Consider the following 21,926-nt stretch of genomic DNA (forward strand, 5'->3'; position numbering starts at 1 on the left):
TTATTAAATGATATACTCTAATAGTCAATCTAGTAACACTTTCTTTTGGAGGGCAGTGCTTTTGGAAGGGAATGTTACAAGAGTGAGTTGGATTGATATGTTATCGTTGATGGAGATGCATATAATAATAGTTATTAGGTAACTATTCAGATGGCTCTATATGAGTCACTTTATGAGAGAAAATATTGATCACCTGTTCATTGAGATGAAATAATTGAGAAAGATGCACTCACACAAGTTTTGGATTAGAAATGACCCAAAAGGTGATTGATGATGTGAGACTGATTAAGGAGAGAATAAAGTAGGCCTAAGATCGCCAAAAAAGTTATGTAGATTAGAGGAGGCGAGGCTGTAGTTCGATATGGGTGATATGGTTTTTATGAGAATAGCCTTCTACCATCACGTGATGAGATTTAGATAGAAAGATAAATTGGCTTTGAGGTTTGTGGGACCTTTCAAGATTTTGGAGCATATAGGCAAGTCGTCTATCTACTTATGTTGCCAATGAGCATGGACCATATTCATAATGTGTTTCATGTATTACTGCTGCATAAATATATCAATGATCCAACTTATGTGATGAGGATAGATGATGTAGAGCTTGAGGATAATCTAGTTTATAAAGAGCCTCTGGTTCAAATATTGGATATATAGGTTAAATAACTCAAAAACAAGCAAATTCCACTTGTTAAGGTTGTTTGGATGAACCATCAGGTCGAGGAGGTCACTTGGGAGGTGGAATAGGACATGAGGCAAAGGTTCCCACACTATTTGAGTGAATTTTAGGGACGGATTTTTTTTAATAGGGGGAGAAATGTAACACCTATAGGTATGTCTAAGGGTATTTATATGTTTTTGCCTTGTGAATATGTTTATTTGTGCATATATGTTATCCTGGAGTTACACGACTATATAAGCAGGTCACACACTCGTGTATATGATAACAAGGGCAAAATAGTCTTTTCTCATGTGGTGCTAGAGAATTGGCTAAGTATGGAAGACAAACAAGTTTGTGTGTATTTGTGTACACACCCATGTATAATCAACATGTTTGAATTTTCAATAAGGATTAGTTTTACAATGATTTCGAAAATTGTCATTAATAGGTGATAGTATACTGGCTTGTGTATTATAAGTACATGGTCGTGTATCGTGATTTTTAGTTAAGAGTTACAAATACACTTGGCTGAGGGAGTTCTTTATTTTTTCCAACAATACAGAGAGAGTTGAGAGCCTTAGGGGGACACTTTTGAAGCATTGGATGAAAGAGAGGGTCTTTGGAGATCAACCTAAGCCATGTGAAGACAAGTGATTCATCAGAGGATAAGTAAGTACGATGTTTCCCTATTTATGTGTTTATGGATTATTATAGATGAATTGATATTGATTTTAGATTTCTGGAATGATGACCTTTGATTTTGATATTGCTAATCGATGATAAGTAAGAAGATTACGCGTTTTCTTGTGTTATCGAATCTTTAACTTGACCATTGACAGGCAAGTCCAACACAAAAACTCATCTTTCTCCATTTTCAACACAAATCACCCATATAAGGCATAAGAAACCATTTTTCAACACACATTAACCATTTCTAACAAACAAAACACAATTTTATATCTAAAAGCCTAAACCCAATGGAACAATCCAACTTCTTCATTTTCTAGCGGCAAAATTCAATCAACACACTTAAATGACAAACCAAACAAACAAATAAGCATTTTCCCTCAACAAGAAACAATTTTTATATTGAAACCAAGCTAGAAATCATAAAACCTAAAACGGAGTATTACAACTTTTAGATAAAAAATCTAAGTTTAAATTTTTATTGCGATTATGAAACCTTAAAAAATATATATATATCTATACAAAACTAAACCCCAAGGGAAAACGATACCATCACTCACTTGTGAAGACAATTTCCAAATGATTGGGACTGAAAAATTGAATGAGATGAAAGAATTATAGCCGAATCCATCAAAATCGAGAGAAGAAGAAATTTGGAAGGGAGACTACTTGGCCGGTGAAAGGGAAAAAATGGTAGTGGCTACTGATAGATAGTGCGGGGTATTTTTAGCAGCTTGCTTTTTTTTTTTTTTTTGTTATAGTTGTATAATAAAAAAAAATTGTGAATAAAACTGTATAAATAGTTAAAAAATTGGTTAAAATAAATAATTTCCCTTTCTTTATTGTTTCGATGGGAGGATAATTACTTAATTTTACAATATAAAATTTATATGCTATAATTAGTTTAGTTTTCTGTAAGCATGGGTTCTCTGATGTTTTCAAGCTGAGAAACGACATAGTTCAGTTTCGCTATTTCGAGGAAAACCGCTAAAAAATACATTGACCATATAACCACAAAAGTGCTGTTTGGTTACTGGGAAAATAAGGGACAGGAAGTGAAAAATGACTGTAACAGCAGGAATCGGGTACGCTTTGCTAGCGCTTGGACCTTCTCTTTCTCTCTTCGTCTCTGTGATCTCCAAGAAGCCTTTCTTGATCCTCACTGTCCTCTCCAGGTACGATCACTCCTCATCTTCTCTTATTTTCTTTCATTGACTTTGAATTTCCCAGAAAATAAGGAAAAGTGCAAAGAAAGATTAGATTTATTGGTCTACAAGCTTCTCGATATTATGTTTAACTCGTGACAATTATTTGGTATGGGTTTTTGATTTTTTGTTGTTTGGGAAAGCCTTATTTCGCGAGAAAGATTTTTTATTTGGTTTTCTTGGTATCCGAACGGTGGCATTTAACTGTAATGAAAATTGAGTGAGTCATTCTGAATTTTTTTATCGTTGGTTCTTTTGAGTTTATTTTGTAGCTATTATATATTAATTTTAGGGTCGTTTGTTAACCTTTAAATTGACTGAGCCATTCTTTTGAACAGATATATGAGTAAACAAATGAACAAAAAATAGAAGAGCTTCATTTACATTGTATTAGGTCATACTACATCACCAACTTGTCACCAGAACAGAAATTAGTAATTTTATAATGTATATAAATATGCAATGTCATACTTGTAATGTGTAGTCTACTTGAACATTTTATTTTTGTTACAGTGATGTGCAATATTATTAGTATGCTGTTACAGTTTACAATTGATTTTGTTTGCTACTAAAAAGGCCTCATTCTGGAGATGTTACCACGATTTTAAACAAGCTTTAACTGTAAATTAAATATTGTTGGGCTTTAATGGCTTCTGTGATTAATCTATGTGCAGTACACTGTTATGGCTTATAAGTCTTATAATTCTTTCGGCTGTATGGAGGGCTTTTCTTCCTCTGAAATCGACAACATGGTGGCCATATGCATTGCTGATAATAACATCTGTTGGGTTTCAAGAATGTCTTCGTGTCTTTTTCTGGAAAGTTTATAAGTAAGTTATTATCAAAATATCTTAGATGTGGTTTATCATTCTTTGTATCTCACTTGCAACATAAATGTTGGCTACTAGCATGAATTTACATGAAATGGAAAAGTTTTTGCCTACTCTAAATCAGTAGTTATGCTTCTACTGATCATTTTGTACACTATTACAGTGAGCTGTTTAAGCACTAATCACAATATCATTTTGGTTTCATTTTCTTCAGCCTGGTGACTTTGTTGAAAAAATAACCTAAATTATTGATACAGTTCACACTATTAAGACCTTTTTCCTGGTGATCATTCACTTTGCATCCACTAGCTTTGATCATTATAAAACCCTAATTATCAAATTCAAGGATTTTGTACAGTAGCTACCCCCTACCTTCTGGCCCACCCTTGAACTAGATAGAGGGCATAAACTTTGAATTAAAGGAAATTTTTAATTCCCTTACATTATAAGATATACTGGATTAGTTAAACTATGTTTTATGTGAACACTTATTTATTGCACATGCTTATAAGTTGCTATATTAACTAAAATTTATGATGGAGCTGTATTTTTTTGTGTTTCCCTTTGTGGTTGTATGAGCACTTTGATGTATCCCAACTTCATAATGTTTTATTTCATTTAGCTTCAACACATGCTCCATTGCTAGAGATGGTGTGTTCATTCTTGTCATAGTCATTGCTAGTTAATGGTCTACGCTTTTATCAAGCTGACAAAGATCTAACATTTCAACCTCTTGGGAACTTGCATATCCATCATTTTCAGTCTTATTTTCTTAAACAAGTTGCTTGATGTAGAGCAAATTCTGTCTTTTTATAATTGTTTTGAAAATTTTTCATACAATTTCGATCATGTTTTTCTCTCATCCGCCTTTTTGGGAGTTGCTACTTATGTTCTGATTGGATGATCTTCTTTTTTCTGGAACATTTTCGTATTCTGATTTATTTTTGGTAGTATAATTGAAAAATGGTGGACTGAAGAACCTGCATATTGCAAGTCTGTGTTGGTTTTGGTAACATCTATCTTGTTGGCCTTAATGTAGGAGGTTGGAAGACATGTTGGACGCTTACGCTGACAGACTCCTAAAACCACGCCTGTTTCTTACTGATAAAATGCAAATTGCACTGGGTGAGCTTTATAGAGCTGTCAAATTGCTTTTCCAGAATGTATAGTTAAAGAAGCTATCATATTTTGGCAATCATTTTGTTAGGGTGTGTTCCTTTATGATGAGTTTTAGATCTTAGCTATATTTTGATTCTTCAGAAAATTCAACTCCTGAGAGTTTTATAGTTTTGAATAAAATTTGTTGGACACCAAATATAAACTAATCAATTAGTTTATTTATGCATTTTTTTTGGTATTATATTGAATAAAACTTTAGGCTTGTGATCCTCTTGCTAGCAGGCAAAGACATTTTACTGGAAACATGATCAATTTTGTACTTGTGCAAGGGTATCAAGTGTTCACATATAAGAACTTAATTGCTTATTCATTTTCTTATTCATTTACAAATAATGGACAATTTTTTTCATATATCAAACAATAATTTAGTTAGCGCATAGGAATAAAAATCAGTTTGAATATTTAAAGAAGATACGAAGAAAAGGGTTATGGTTTCAGAACCTTCCTCTTTCACCTTCTGTTTTGCTTTATTAAACTTATGTTACAGCTATGGGTAGTCAATGGTTGGAACAAATTACCTGGTTGTGAATTGAATGTAGTTGATAAAATGCTAAAAGAACATATAGAGCTTTTATTGTGTCACTTAGATTAGATAAGAATTCTTGAACCTGAGAGTTACGAGTAATAAGTTCATTTCCGAAAGTAGAATTTCCCGCTTAGATTTCATTGTATTTTAAGGTGAAAAAATTGGGAACATAATTTCACAATATTTGTGTTCTTCAAGATTAAAATAAAGCCCAAAACGTGGTCTACTTTTTTAATGTGAAAAGTAATAATGTTTCCTAAAAAATTGGGAACATAATTTTACAATATTTAGATACTGATGTCATTTCAATTGTTCATGCAGCTGGTGGATTAGGCCATGGTGTGGCTCATGCTGTATTTTTTTGCCTTAGTCTCTTATCTCCAGCATTTGGCCCAGCCACGTTTTTTGTTGATAAATGCTCACAGATGCCTTTTTTTCTTGTTTCTGGTGAGCCATTTATTTCCTGTAAATAACTTTTGTTCTCATGTTTTGTTGTTTTTATATAGGGCTGGATTCAATATGAACTGAACTTAAACGGGAGCCAGCTCAAGATTGATGAGCTAAAATTTCTTTTAGCTCAATTTCAAGATTGATTTGTAAAATTGAGACTTAGGCTTGGCTCGAAAGCAATTTTATTTTGGACTCGATCCGAGTTGAACTTGAATGTTCAAATCAGTTTGAACTTCACTTGTTTATGAAAACAAGTTCAATCCTTGACTCAAGCTTGAACTTGGCTCGTTCTATATGAGCTATGAGCCAGTTTGGATTGCATCTAGCCCTAGTTTTGCACATTTAGTTTAAATGCAGTCTTTAATTGTATTGCTGCTGTGTAGTTTTCTGTTATAGGTATTTACTGTGAATTGACAACAATTGTCTATCATTGTACATGTATCTGCATTTATGTTGCTCTGTTTTTCAACACAGTTTGTGTCTTAACTGTTGCAGCAATTATTGCACTTGCATTTGTTACAATCCACACTTTCTCAATGGTCATTGCTTTCAACGGGTATGCTGAAGGGAATAAAGTGGACCAGTATTTTGTTCCCATCATTCATTTTGTTGCTGGAATGCTGGTAAAATCTTCTCTTATTTTGCTCATTTTTCTCATATATACTCAAAAAGTTTTCTTGTTGAGAATTTTATTCTTAATATTTTGCTCTGGAAGGGCACATTCAGAATCATTCCTATAACAGCAAGATATGTGCTTCTGTGCTATGATAAAGTCATAATTGTCTCATCATTTAAAATTTTAAATGTACCAAACTAATGTCCTCTTCAGTTTCAATTGTATCTTTTTTTTTTTCCCACTCATTTTGAAATTACAAACTAAATTTCTCCTTAATACCTCATAAACAAAGGTATACACCCTTCATTGTTCCCCTTATACTTCCACTCATGCATGCTCATGACCACTGGTTTAGTGGCGAAATGCTTTTTCTTTCCTTTGACATCAAAGAAACATTACCTTTTTGTTGGTGCTAATCTTGTGCTGTCCTAGATTACCAGCTTACCCACCAAGTAACTACCCTGTTATTTTTGTCAATTTGCAAATGTTCCATTTTGGCACTAGTTGAGTGTGTCATGAATTGATTCTCTTCTCATAACTAGACATGAATGGTGCTTACCAGCTTTTTCCTCTTTTTGATATTTTCCTCAGACACTGGTAAATTTTGCATATGGGGGTTGTGCTATTGGGATTCCTCTCCTCTATTTCATGGCTTTATTGACTTTGTTTCACTGTGGGAAGATGATTTGGAGAAGATTAACAGAATGCCGAAGGCAGCAGGGTAATTCTTTGTAATTCTTCAACTGTCCTACGTAACTATTTGATTCAGATATGCCCTCCCCTTCATATATAAGTCCATGTGATGACCTCATGAATTTAACTGCTTTCATGCACAAAGAAACATTTGAGTCACAAGTCTGTATTCTAGATTATTTATCGAAACCTTTTATTCTGTGAACAATGTACTAATTCTAGTCAATTGGTTATATATTTTTTTTATTTTTCGTTTTTGCTTTTTTATTTTATTTTATTTTTTGTGTCACCAAGACAATTTTTAGAATTTACTGTATTTGGAATGTGTCTAAATTTTGTCAAATGTTGTATTTTACATCTTGTACACTGACACTTATAAATCCTTGTTATAGTGTATCTTTCCTGCCAAATCGTATCGGGTGATTTTATGTGCTGTAAATCACCGGCACCCAGCTGAATTTTTTTTATTTTTGTTCTGATCTTTTTGTAATTTGGATATTGCCCTCACTTCCACTACACCAAGAATTATGTGATATGGGAGGCAAGAAAATCTGTAGAGATTGATCCTTTATCTGAATCGTAGGATTCTATCTGCCTCTGAGCTTGTCATCCCATGAGTTATCTGTACTATACAAGGTAAAGTATAGGTGATTATTTTACTATAGTTATATAGATATAGGTCAAGACAATTAAATTTAAAAATTTTAACATTAGCGTCTTCTCTTTATCCCAACTTTCTAGGTTTTTATGAATTGATATGCATGTGTGATTGCGTTGCTTGATTTTCCATCCTTTCTTTATTAATCATCAACCCAAACTTGGATTTTGCTCAGATCTAGAAACCTGGTTTTCAAGATATTATCGGGATAGCCAACAAATGATGAAAGATAATTTCTTCCCTCTTAGTTTCACCAAACTGAGAAGAAGGCTCATCTAAAATTCCAGAGGAAAGTTTCTCAAAGATGACTCCCAAACTTTAGCTTTTTATCTCAGGAGGACGTGCACCTATCATCCAAAAAACTATACCCTTCCATTAGACTCCGGTTTGTTGTCAGAATGGAACAGAATGAAGTTTTGCTCTTTATTTTTTGGCCTGTTTGCACAGAACGTGGATATAGTACATAGTTGTAGATGTCTTTCACATGTATCCTTAGGACACATTCACTGATAACCCAGAGATCGGAGATAGAGATCAGGTTAGTTGGCAAGTGGCAGCAGTTAGGAAGTTGCAGGAACATGTAGTGAAATGTTTTTGCTTTTGGATTCCTTGCACATAATAAAGAGATACATGCATCCACAGTCATATTTTGTTGAATCATTCTAGAAATGTTCTTTTCTTTTGGGTTCTGGTCAAGGATTTTAAGTTTTCTTTACAATGTTTGAGGGTTGAGAACTGTTTGTTAAGGTGAGGTTTTGCAGAAATGTTTGTCTTTTCTTCCATGGAATTTTCAGAGTGAACTGATCTTTAAGGCCTTACTGCAAGGCCCCGGAGTCGATTCATAGGTTTTGACCTTATGAAATGATTTTGGATAACATTATTTTTCAAGTGAACCATTGGGGAGATCTAATGATCAAATTGAGGACTTGGAAGTGATCTACCGATATAATAAATATTAATAAAACTATTTGCATCAGCTGTGGATATTGAGTTGAATATTAAGATAATGTATGGTTAAATAATTTTAAATTAAAGATATAATAATAATAATACCTAACTCTCTCTCTCTATCTATATATATATATAATGGTGCACGCTGCATTCACCTATAATAAACCATGTCTTTGAAGGAAATATCTTTAATCCTAATCCAGGGATTCAATTGAAGAAAGCAGCAAGTGAATCGTCAAAATTGGATAAATTATTATACAATTTTTTATGGTACGAATTTAATTATGAAACCCAGATATGGTTGATTATCAAACAGGAGATTAATAATCTAACGAATAAAATTTACCCATATAATTGTTTTTATTTTAAATGCATAAAAACATCAAATAAAAATAAAATATATGCAGAAACCAATTAACTGCCTTCTGTGTCAAGAACATTAACAAATTAAACATTAATTTCAACCTCCAAAAATTTAATCAACGTCCAATTTACAATTTAAATGGGATAAATGTAAAAGAAATAAAAATTAAGCCATTCCAACACAACTAAACGTACATGTACCAAGCTTTCTATTTTCTGGTTTCATTATTACTAACACCCCCTTCCCCCCCAATAAAAAGAAAAAGGAAAAAAATATAAGAACCTGTAATCTGTATTATGATTTATACATATGGGATTAATGCAAATAAATTTGAAAAAAAAAAAGCATCCGAAAATTTGTAGTTGTCTGATTGGTCTTTTGGCCAGCAATAAACTTGTGTTCACTTGAGAAAGAACTTCCAGATATCTCTATCAGCCATCTCCTTGATTAAATGCACTCCAAAAATGCATTCTTCATCGACAAGACTCCTCAAATGACGTGCACCATTATTGAAACCAACATAGTTCTTCTTTGTTCCTAAGTATACGATTCCATAGGGAGGCCTCAAACACTGGTTATGCCAAACAAATAAATCTAGTATCAAATGAAGAACATATGCAATAGGAATTCTAGTATTTTTCTTTTTCTTCAATGTCCAGAAAGCCATTGATCCTTTGTTATATGTTCACCAAGCTAAATTGGAAAAAACTGAATCTTGGATTCATGGTGCAACAACAGAAGAAGGCATGAAATCATATCACAAAATTATGAAAATTACAAGCAATGAGATAGAAAAAGCAAAAATGTATTAAAATGAAGACTTGCAATCTAGTAATGCATTTGTTCAGATCCAGGTTTCTTATATTTAACCTTATTTGACATGAATAACTTCCAATTAAACAACAGGATTAGTAGAATGTCTACAGAGATACAACTCCAGATTGGAGTAATTAACCCAAATCTAGGACTAGTTAAATGTCACCCAGGCCATGGTTTATTCTATATCATGAAAACCTACAAACTTATACAAGGCTCTTTATTTCCATTATAGAAACAGTTAAATCAATGATGTAAAACAATTTTCGCATCATATAATCTTTTGTATATGTACTCTGGTTATCACTATTTGCAGGAAAATAACTTGCAAATCATTTTGCCATAATTAAAATTACTTTTTCCATAAGGCAGATCTTCTCTAAAAGCCCACATCCTAGTTTTAACACATTTTCTCTTTTAATACCCAATTTCTTATGATCCTTCTACCATCAACAATCAAAACCTTTGACAAGGATCTTAAGTGGCTTGATAATTGAATAAATCTCCAATCACAAAATTTTACAGGCAACAGATTGTACAGTGCAATTGTGAAAAAGCTTCTAAAAGGTAAAATGTATGACATCAAACAAAAGTAGGTTGTATCTTCATAAATTTCACCGCCTTACTAATATCTACTCGAGGATAATTGTAAGCATGCTACCACTTCAATGTCAAGAAAGAATATGAAAACACAACTAACCTTTTTAATGAGCGAATACAGCTTCTTCAATGAGGTCACAGAATATGGGATCTCTGTCATTAAAATAACATCATAGCCACCCTCACCCTGATCTGCCTCGCTAGCCCTCTCCCATGCCCGGCTTCCTGAAAGTTTTCTTGACCTCCTTGAAGAGAAATCCTGTCCTATGATGCTACCATCTTGGCTACTACATCCATCCATGAAATCCTCCTCAGAGAAGCTCAGTCTCGTCCCTGTCATCATTTCAGACACATCACTCCTTATAACAGACAAGACTGTGGGGAGTTCTTCCCAATCACCAGCATAGAAGTGCACTGTTGGAGCCAGAGTTTGCCTTGATGGAGTCAAGGGACTCTCTGGTTGTCGGCTCTGCCGGTCTCGAGCTTGCTCAAGATTGGCAAGAACATTTGGTATAGTTGTGCACCTAATAGTTTCTGCACTAAGGTCTTGGAAGTGTACTGTGGAAGCCCCCTGTACAAATGGATTTTTTTTTATAAGATAGTTCAAAACCATTTTGATAAAAAAATGATTTGCATCAAAACACACCTAGAAAACTAGTACTTACATCTACAAACTACTTTGTTAAAACTAAAATATAGATGCTACTTAGTACAATGTACAAAAATGTAATGAATATTGAGAGGGTTAAGAGCAAAAAAAGGAACAGAAACAAGAGATACTCAGGCAAGCAGCAGGTAAAAGGAAAGCCTAGACAAACCTTCAAACAAGCAAAAATCCCAGGAAGCCCGTAGCTGCATCCCAACTGTATAAATCAAAAAGGTAAGATATTAGCTTTCAAGTTATAGAAAACAACAATTTAGAAGACCTTAAATCTTATAGCTTTAACAACTTTCCTATGATTGAATTACCTCAAGTACCCGTTTGCCTCTTAAGCTCAGCTGTCCATCACGAATCTCATGCTTAAGAACATTAACAAGATCAATAGAGCCCTCCCAAGATTTCAGAAATCCTATAAATTGAAAGAATTCAAAGCTTCAGAATCTAATTAATAAGTCTTAGCAATTGCTATCCTAGCATTGGTAAGAAAACTGCTCCCATAAATCACTCTAGCTAATATCACTAACAGATCAAAATAAACAAACTCATTTTATATTTCTTACTGCCTACCATCAGGTTTTGAGGATATCATTTCTGAACCAGAAAACCCAATTATATCAGCTACACTAACTCTTCCCTGCACAAGATTGAAATAGATATAAAGCTTAGCTATCATTCCCATGTTAAATTAATAACAAATACTTGCAGCATAACTTTGTAACAAGCACTTCATCAAATGGTCTCTAGAAAAGGCCATAAATATGGTCACAGAAAGATATATTCAACAGCCAAGCAGTTCAACCCAGATTACTTCCTAAAAGAAAAAGAAGACATTCTACTTTTAGCCCACCAACAACCAACCAACCATCCCCCTCCATCACTCAGGGTGAAGACAAAAACAACATATATGTATACATATAAGCATGGATACAAAAAAAAAATAGGCACCTATATTTTACAATTTGATTTCAGGCACACACTTGATACTCGTGCCATGTTAAATTAATAACAAATAATTGCACCATAACTTTGTAACAAGCATTTCATCAAATGGTCTCTAGAAAAGGCCATAAATATGGTTACATAAAGATATATTCAACAGCCAAGCGGTTCAACCCAGATTTCTTCCTAAAAGAGAGAGGAGAGATTCTACTTTCAGCCCACCAACAACCAACAAACCAAGCATCCCCCTCCGCTCAGGGTGAAGATGAAAACAACATAGATGTATACATATAAGAATGGATTCCCATGAAAAGAAGCACCTATTTGATTTCAGGCACACACTTTATACTCATGTGAAAGTCCATACACACCTTTACAACACCAATGCACAGACAAAATAAACCATCAACTTGAACATCCCAGTGGTTTGACAGAAAAACTATTGTCAGATACAACAACCAAATGCAAAGATTTGCCCATTAAACAATTTGGCAATGAATAAAACAAAGCATAGATGCTGAGAAGATGAAATTCTTAAATGATGATTTAACATACCTTGAACACATTGAGACCTTGCAAGTCGACATTCTCCCCAGCATATTTATATGGGTGTGCAATCTGTACGTTGCAAAAAAGGAAGATATCTTAGTTCTTACTGCAATTTATAGCTCCAACTCTCTCAACAAAAAAATATAAACAATTTCTATGCTACACTCTGCAAAGAAGGTCAGTGATTGAACATTTGATGAGTAGAAACACACACCTTTGAAGGGAGAATCTCAACAGCTGGTGATGGAAGATGCACATCTCCTTCTGATATGGTGGACATGCAATGGCTTCCCCGATCCTGCAGAGCCAAGCCTGGCAAGCATTGTGCAAGCAACGATGGTGCACGCATTGTACCTCAATCTTTTCAAAACTACTTTCAAGATAGAACAACCGGTTATAAAACAACATTACCATTAATATCTACATCATTTCACAAAAGGACTCCTGTAGAAACAGTAGAACTCTTAAAAATCCATATCAACCACCATTCAACATGAATCAAATTCACAAGTCACGAAACTTCATTGATACAAAATCAATAAAAATTAGCAAGCAGAAGATCAAACATGAGAATTATATGATCACCAAAATACTTTACAGATATAATCCAGTTAAAAGTCAATGTTGAGCTCAAACCAACAAGGAAAAAGCATTGAGCAGAAAACAAAGCCAATGAAAATCCCCATATCCATTAAAAAGGTCTAAACTAAACTCATAAACAAAATTCAAACTTGTCAAAATCGGTTAACTAAAACCCACAATAAAAACTCTACAAATTTTATACGACCAAAAAACACTAACATAGATATGAATTACAAAATTACATCGAAGTAATAATCAAAGGAAAACCAAAAAGCCATCAAAAACCAGAAACTCAGATCCCAATGAACTTAAAGGAAACCCAAATGTCAGATACCTTCTAGAACAGAAGCCAGAAGCCAAAAACAAAACCAAGACCAAAACTAAAACCAAACCCTCGTGATCAAAGGCTTTCAGGAACAAAACCCAGAAGCCAAAACCTAATCAAAAACAACCCGCATGCTAAATCACTCAAAAGAACAAAACCCAGAAGACAAGTTGAAATAATTTTAACAATAATCGAAAACTTAATATTATTAAAGAGAAAAGTTCAAAGAGTTCACCTTTGAAAACAAAGAATTAAATTGAGAAATCTTGGTAATCTGATAGGGAAGTAAAGGCTCCTTTTATACTAATCAATATTTAATTTAATTGTTTAATTACGAATGGTGAGAAATTAAATGAATGACGAAATTAGATTCTGAAATTTCATAGAAAAGAGAAAAGATTTCTTAAGCAAAAGTCAAAAAGGAATACCAAAACCCTTCACAGAAGTTTCCATCCAGAGCTGGCCTTTACTGTAACAATTTTATTCCTAAAATGCTCTTAGTTTTCTTCTTAATTGCCTAATTGCCACTGAGATTTTTCAGGAAATTAGTGTCATTTTTGTAAATACAAGCAAACAAACACATGGGTATATCTTTCCTAGATTTTTTTGTTAACAAAGAGTTCTATTCGAATTAAATTTTATTTTTGGAGTAAATTAATCATATTAAACCAGATAAATTTTTGAATTAGTGATCAATTCTATAATTATTAAATCAAATATTTTATTTTAATACATCATTAAAAAAGACTTAAACTTATATACATATATATATATAAAATTTTTTTTTTAAGACTCAAACTATTTTTAAAATATATTTTTTTATAGTTTAAAAACGTTTTTTGGGAAGGAAAAAAAACTTTTAGTTGACTTAATTATACTAAAATTATAGGATTACCTTTAAAAATTAATGTAATATGATTGAATGTACACTAATTAGTATTTGATCTTAATACATCATACAAAAAAAGACATACATAAAAAATTCTTTTTTACATTCAAGCTACTTTCAAAGTATATTCTTCTACAGGTAAGAATGCTTTTTTGGGAAGAAAAAAAAAAGCTTTTAATTGACTTAATTATAATGAAATTACAGAAATACCCTTAAAAATAAGTGTAATATGGTCGAACGTTTAATAACTAGAAGGAAAAAGACTGGGACATTATTTCTTCGGTAATTAAAAGATCTAAGACTCACGTATTTTATTTACGAGATATAACAGCGTGACTGAAATTTTCGTTTTTTTTTTTTCAATATTTGACACAATTTGTGAATAAACTATTTGTTAGGAATTAGAGTTCTCCATATACGATATTGAATACTAATAATAATGTAATTTTATTTTGCCGTTAAATAAAAATTATTCAATTATATAGTAATACATTTTCATTGATAACTAAACTAGTTGATATATCATCATTCAAACTAATCACTTTAAATCTAAAATAAAATAAAATAAACAATTTTTATTATATTTGTTTAATATTTTAAATAAAAAATATTATAACTTTTATACTTTTTATAGAGAAACCTAAAAGTTAACCTAAATAGATAGCTTAAGTGATAAAAGTGAAACACCCAAGTAAGACAACATCGGTTTAAAATCTGTTGAGAGTATATCAAAATTAAACTTTTAACTTATCTAGTATTGTGGTGGTTGAGTCGTAGTTAGTAAATATGAGAATGAGAGGAAATAAGTATGAAAATTGGGATATTAATTAAAATAAGCATATTTTTTTTCCGTTTATACCTTTTTAGGCACACGCACAGTTCTTTTACTTTTATAAGCAAATACATTTTTAATCTCAAAAATACCCTTCGGCCCTGTAGGTGTCAGCGTAGCCTAGCGCGGGAAGTTTTTGAATAAGTTTATGGGATGCTCAGTACGTATAGGGTGCGTGCGAAGTGCGCGCGGAGTGCGCTGGGTGCACGCGATGCGTGCACAATGCGTGGAGTGCGCGCGGTGCGTTCGCAGTGCGCGGAGTGCCCGCGGTGCTTGCGGTGTGCGGAGTGCGCGCGGTGCGTTCGCAGTGCGCGGAGTGCGCGCGATGTGTGCGGTGCGCGGAGTGCGTGCGGTGCGCTCCGAGTGCGCGCGATGCGTGCGTAGTGCGTGCGGAGTGCATGAACTGCATAACTAAAAAATTGATTATTGTTAATCAACTACAAACAAATTTAAAAATAAAAATTGATTTGAATAATTAACGCATTAAATTGTTAGCTTGAAGGCAGATGAAGATATTTACTCCGCAAACACAGTTTCACCTTTTCATTCTTTATTTCACTTTTATCAGTTGACTTTCTCCGATTCATCTTTGCCTCATTTCACTTGTTTCAATTGATATTCCATCTGGTTAATTGAAAATTTTGATAAAGATGATATTCATGCTTGGATTTGGCGGGCAATGGCACAAAGAAGGTAATCATGATTTAAAATATATTGGTGGAGTTCAATCGTTAGTTTCAGTAAGTAGAAAAATCGATTACAATAGATTTATTGAAGCAGTATCTTCTCGTTTAAATATCGATACAAGTTCTTTTGAGGTAAAAATTTATATGCCAAATCCAACCGAATATAGTGATTTGCCATATTTATTAAAAGATGATTATGATATTAAGATGATGATGAAGCTGTCTAGCTCACAGAGAAAGTCTTCTGTATTTCTTGAAGTGGTAGCAAACCAAATTGAGCAACATGTAGAAGATATACAAGCTAACAATCAACAACAACATCCAGAAACAGAAGGATGTGATCAAATGGGTGACGTTAATCGTGATGATATTGAGGTTGGTGTTAGTTGGAATCCTTATCAAGATTGGACACATGACGAAAGAGATACAGCTGAAGGATGTTATCAAATGGGCAACTTACCAACAAATGATTTTCGTTCTGGCGGAGAAGATGAATATCATGCTCATGACGATGGTGGTATCGATTATAATTGTGTCAATAATATTGATGGTCCCGAAGAAGGTGTCGATAACACAGGGATTGGTCCATCAGGGTTAGTGCATGAAAGTTCAACACATCATGGTTCAAATCCTTTTTTTGGTGTTCCAGAGCCATATAGAGATATAGAAAATGAAGTAAGTCAAATTCATTCAGTTGCACCACGTGATGGCAAATTCAAAATCACAGATCAATTCGCTTCTAAACAAGTTTTAATTGACACCATATGTAGGGATGCATTGGAAAATTGTTATCAATTCAAAGTATCAAGTTCTAATAAAAAGAGATGGGATATAAAGTGTTTGCATGAAGGGTGCAAATGGAAAGCAGGAGCTGGGAAGTTAAGTAACAGTGATGTTTTTGTGTTAAAGAAGTTTGGAACACACACTTGTCCTCGTGATATAATTAGACCTCATCATAAACAAGCGGGTAAAAGGGCAATGGGGAAAATATTACAGTCATTGTTTACTGCAGGTGACCGTGTATATAGGCCAAAAGATATTATCACGGATATAGCAGATAGATATCGAATTGATATCTCTTATACGCAGGCTTGGCGTGCTAAGAATTGAGCTTTAAATGAGATAAGAGGTTCGCCAGAGGAGTCATTCAGACTATTACCGATATTCTGTCATAACCTTGAACAACGAAACCTTGGCACCATTACACAAATAGACACGGATGAAGATCATCGATTTCATTTTGTTTTTATGGCTTTAGGATGTTCAATTAGGGCATTTCGTGATTTTTGTCGTCCGGTCATCTGTATTGATGGAGCATTCTTGAAAGGTCGATATTGGGGTACACTTTTTATTGCAGTGGGTAAGGATGGAAATAATCAAATTTTTCCATTAGTGTTTGGCATAGGAGGAAAAGAGGAAACAATAACTTGGAGCCCGTTCCTTCGAGCTTTATATCGGTGTATTGGAGATATCCCTAATTTAGCAATTATTTCAGATAGACACAATGCTATAATTCGTTGTGTGAGGGAAGTATTTCCGAATGCACATCATGGGTGGTGCAACCATCATATCAAAGGAAATATGCGAAGTCGGTATAAACAAACAAAACATATTGAAGGATTATTTTGGCGAGTTGTGAAAGCATATCGAATAGAAGATTTTCAGGAGGCTTTGCGGATGATCAAAGCTGAAAATCCAACCGCAGCAGCTTATCTGGAAGGTATTAACTATCAACGCTGGGCTCGTGCATACTTTCCTGGCATCCGATATAATATCATGACTACAAATATTGCTGAGTCGTTTAATGCCTTGGCACGACAAGCGCGAAAGTTGCCAGTGATGATGCTTCTAGAATTTTTGCGCTCAACTTTACAAAAATGGTTTTATACTTGACGCAATATGGCAGGTTGGAATAATTTTTTTTCAATTATTTCATACTTTTCATAATTTATAAATGAGTAACATTCTATATTCGTTTAATTATGCAGGTGCTTGTACTCATTCTCTAACTCCATGGGCTGAAGAGAAGATAGTCAGTCATATCCAAAAGTCAGCTAATATGATTGTCAAGCCGATAACAATTGACCGATATGAAGTACATGCTCCGAGTAAACCTGTTGCTATAGTTGATCTTGCTAAAAAAGAGTGTACATGCAGAAAATTTCAACTATCACAAATAGCATGTACACATGTTGCAGCAATCGTCAGATTTCAAAAACTTTCGCACTGTTATCCATGGGTGAATAAGTATTACTCAGCTGAATATTGGCAAGCAGTATATAGAGAAAGTGTTGAACCATTGGGTGATCCATCAGAATCGGTGCAATCAGAAGAAATACGTATAGTCCACCCACCTCAGATGGGACATCGATGTTCTGGTCGACCTTCGGAACACAATAGAAGGCCATCGCAAGGGGAGGAAACCCGTCAAGTTGAATGTAGTCGGTGTCATGAAAAATGACATACTCGATTAGTTTGCACAAATCCTTTGTCAGGTGTTGGGTCTGCAAGAGGGGTGTAAATTCAAATCTCCTATTTCTTCTATGTTTTGTTATTTATCTTTCTACTTTTGTAATATAATTAGCCCCTTGTTGACGGTAAAAAGGGATATGGTAAGCTGAACAAAAGGGATATAGTAAATTGAACAAGCGAAGAATTGCATTGACTGATAACTCAATTGTCCAGTTTGTGTTGTTTATTGTTACTTTCGATGTTATTCTTTATTGTTACTTGTGAGCAATCTGTTTGGAGGGGTTGCGCATAGCTTATTTATGTGATAGGCTTATATTCCTTTCTTCAGAAGGGTTGTTTTGTTTGTATTGGTTTGTTTGATTGAGTGAGCAGGCTGGCTAAGACATTGCTTAGCGCCATCACGGGGCAGAAAAGGTGCGGTGCGCACGGTGCACGGAGTGCGCTGAGTGCGCGCAGTGCGCTGAGTGCGAGGAGTGCGTGCGGTGCGTGGAGTGCATGAGTGCGCGCGGTGCGGGAGTGCGCTGAGTGCCTTTGCGGTGCGCGGTGCCTTTTACATCATTTGGCCAAAAGTCTTTGCTTAATCGATTTTTGCTTTAAATTATTTCTGTTTATATAAATCAAAAAAATGATTGCTTTATGTTTCAATTAGAAGGAATTGATTTTTCTTGTTAAATCGAATGAAAATGAAATGCAAACCAAAGTTATAACTTTCAGTTAATTACTCCAAAATTTACGCAGAATTAGAAGGAAGAAATCAAATTTTCCCAAGGCATTTTAATGCCTTTACATAACCATTTGGCCAAACTCATGAATAAATCAATCATGTCGTTACTTTTTCACAATAAAATTTTGGCAGCATTTCCCCTGTTTATTTAATATTTCCTAACCTGTAATCAAATTAAAACACATCAATATATCGCAATCAAACACTTCAATATTTACGCCACCGATACTTCAATTGCTTTCATCTAACCATCAACTAATATCACTTCATCCAACCATCAACCAACCAAAGATATAGTAATAGAATGACAAAAATCAATCACAATGCAACAGAAACAACTAATAAAATGATAAACATAATATAAATAAAATAACACTGATAAACCATAACATATAATCATAATTCAATCAATCACTCGTACGCATCAGGATATGAGTTCCCTCCGTGTTTCCATATCTTGGAGGCAACTTTACAACGCATGGAAGATGCATTAGCGGCAGTAAAAAGCAAATCACGTCTGGTTGCAAGATATTCCAATATATAAATAGTAAATATCCCACAATCACCGGAGGCTGTACCCTGTTGCGGTACATCCATTCGCATATGATACAGTTGGGATATCCTCTGAAAAAGGTGGATATGCATCACAAATTTCCTCGTATTTTTTCTGTAGATTTCGACTCATTGATTGTGTAGTCATCTTCCAAATAGGTATCGCCCATGGATATCTATTAAAAGCATCTCAATCATCAATGATACTTAATGTATGTTCTGAAATGGCCTTCCTATTATCTGCTCCCATTAACCCATAGTGAAGCAAATATAAAGCAGCTATTTTTACAGCATCCTCATCATTATTTCCCCATGTTTTTTCTTTAAAAACTTTGACCAAATGACTATAGGTTACATGCTTAACCCCTGAAAAATACTTATTCCTTAACTCTAAATCTCCTATTATTCTATCATTTCTATCCATTTCTTGACCAAATTTTAATCCTGTTATCAGAGCAAATTCAACAGGACCAAATCTACAATCAACTCCATTCAACCGAAACCAAAACTCTTTACCTAATACTCCCTTATTAATCTGTCGGAATAATACAGAATGAATAAGAGGAGAACTATATTTAAGAATTTCTAAATTCAAAAATTGCCCCAAACAACATTCTTTAAACATTCGTTTTTGTTGAGGAGTAAGTGAAACTCTGATATGCTTTACTGTTTCAACATGGCTTCTAACTTTGATTATAGCAGTAAAATTATACGCATCATTGAAACGCCGTTCACCCGACTCATTATTAACTGAAATTGCCTGAACAAAATCCTGAAAAAACAGAAAATTTGTAATATAGGTATAAGTGCGTATGGGGTGCGTATGGAGTGCGCGCGGTGCGTATGGGGTGCGTATGGAGTGCGCGCTGTGCGCGCGGTGCGTATGGAGTGCGCGCGGTGCGTGCGGTGCGCGCGCGGTGCGTGCACAGTGCACGGTGAGAAATCCAGTGCGTTTTCCTCTCCGTCGCCGGCAACACAGAAAGAATAAAATCTAGCCAAAATACTAAACTCAAACTAAAAGCATGCATCCAGAGATCCACTTACCTCAGACGAATCCGACGACATTCTCGATCCACGATCTCACAATGTCGATCTCAGTAAAGCCAGCCAAAATAGATAGCAGAAGATGGGTGGGTTTTTTAGTGTGTTTTGGAAGTTGGGAACCAAATGGGCTGAATAACGCACCACGCACTTTACGCACGCACTTTACGCACCCTGTAACAAATACCCGATTTTGAAAGTTTTTTTTCTTTTAATTAAACAGAAGGAATAAGCTGAGGGGTATTTTGGGAATTAAAAATGTATTTGCTTATAAATGTAAAAGAACTGTGCGTGTGCCTAAAAAGGTATAAACGAAAAAAAATATGCTTATTTTAATTAATATCTCATGAAAATTATACAAGTATGATATTGAGAACCTAGGTAGAAAATACGCGTATTATTCGCATTCCCTACAATTAACGTATTAAACACATTCAAAAGAATTTTCGAACTAAAAAAATATTAAATGTGTATTTTACACCCTTGTCATATTAAACGAAAATTATATGTCATATTTTTTATTTGTTATATTTTTTAATTTTCAACTAAACTTAAAGTATAAAATTGTCCATTCTATTTATGAAAATGTCACTGTCATTTAAAAAAAATTCAACAACATTTTTTTCTTAATTCACAGCCTTAATTTTGTATTTTTTTTCCCTGGTGGCCTACATAAAAATTCACTTTGATATAAAGTTTGAAATTCAAGCTAATTAATTTGTTTATTTTTTCCAACTAACTGATAGGTTACTTATTATACAAAAAATTTTGATTACGTATTATATTATACTATGTTTAATAGTTAATTAAATATTTTACATTTGAATTGTTATATTGATTTTCAATAGAAGATTCGATAAAAGTATTAAAATAATTATGATATTGTTATATTTTTATAAACGTATTATTAATGATATGTCATATTATACTCATACATACACGTTTTATACTTTTTCCGTATGCAAATATTAAGGGTTTTTTTTTTTACAAATATATTTTTCATTATTTGTCATAATATACACGTATAATTCACGTACCATTTTTTCATGTTCCCCGTATTTACTAACTAAGATTGAGAATAGTAAAAAGTATATTTGTAAAAATATGATCATAAAATTGGGATATGGAAAAAATATAAAATTTTATATACAAGTTTAATACTATACATCGTCAATAATAATTTTAAAAAGATACAACAATATTAAAACTAATTTTGACATTTTCATTGAACACGTGATTATGATCAATATAGAATTTCAAATCATAATATTTAATTATCCATTAGATTTAATATAATATAAGGGGAAAAGACTATTTCCCACACAAGTTTTAGTCTTATCTCAAAAGTATACCCATCCTTGATAAAAAACTCAAATATCCACCCAAAGTTTAATCTGTTTGGACCCACCCACTTTATTTTCTGTTAAGGTTGAGGGGTAAA

The 21,926-nt window shown here is 33.7% G+C and overlaps 3 protein-coding genes across 5 annotated transcripts; 2 read left to right on the forward strand and 1 right to left on the reverse strand.

Annotated features, from left to right (window-relative positions):
* Window positions 1-2,233: 2,233 nt before the first annotated feature.
* On the forward strand, window positions 2,234-7,095 carry LOC123196194 (gamma-secretase subunit APH1-like). Its single transcript, XM_044610107.1, has 6 exons — window positions 2,234-2,520; window positions 3,225-3,380; window positions 4,420-4,505; window positions 5,407-5,532; window positions 6,031-6,158; window positions 6,743-7,095. The coding sequence occupies exons 1-6, from the start codon at window positions 2,408-2,410 to the stop codon at window positions 6,884-6,886; spliced, it is 753 nt and encodes a 250-aa protein (XP_044466042.1). The 5' UTR covers window positions 2,234-2,407; the 3' UTR covers window positions 6,887-7,095.
* A 1,872-nt stretch (window positions 7,096-8,967) lies between these two features.
* LOC123196195 (histidine protein methyltransferase 1 homolog) lies at window positions 8,968-13,688 on the reverse strand. 3 transcript variants are annotated; one of them, XM_044610110.1, is made up of 8 exons: window positions 13,526-13,688; window positions 12,597-12,774; window positions 12,389-12,451; window positions 11,462-11,528; window positions 11,203-11,303; window positions 11,052-11,096; window positions 10,334-10,804; window positions 8,968-9,354 (listed from the first exon to the last, which is right to left on the reverse strand). In XM_044610110.1, exons 2-8 carry the CDS (start codon window positions 12,729-12,731, stop codon window positions 9,307-9,309), a joined length of 930 nt encoding a protein of 309 aa, XP_044466045.1. In that variant the 5' UTR covers window positions 12,732-12,774; window positions 13,526-13,688; the 3' UTR covers window positions 8,968-9,306. The 3 variants fall into 3 exon arrangements, with proteins under 3 accessions (XP_044466045.1, XP_044466044.1, XP_044466043.1); XM_044610109.1 differs by having other exon boundaries at window positions 8,968-9,388; window positions 12,597-12,752; window positions 13,525-13,683; XM_044610108.1 differs by having other exon boundaries at window positions 8,968-9,388; window positions 13,526-13,679.
* Window positions 13,689-16,944: 3,256 nt separating this feature from the next.
* On the forward strand, window positions 16,945-18,157 carry LOC123195648. Its single transcript, XM_044609468.1, has 2 exons — window positions 16,945-17,416; window positions 17,685-18,157. The coding sequence occupies exons 1-2, from the start codon at window positions 16,945-16,947 to the stop codon at window positions 18,155-18,157; spliced, it is 945 nt and encodes a 314-aa protein (XP_044465403.1).
* The last annotated feature ends 3,769 nt before the right edge of the window (window positions 18,158-21,926 follow it).

Source organism: Mangifera indica, chromosome 14 (assembly GCF_011075055.1).
Source record: "Mangifera indica cultivar Alphonso chromosome 14, CATAS_Mindica_2.1, whole genome shotgun sequence".
Classification (NCBI taxonomy): Eukaryota; Viridiplantae; Streptophyta; class Magnoliopsida; order Sapindales; family Anacardiaceae; genus Mangifera; species Mangifera indica.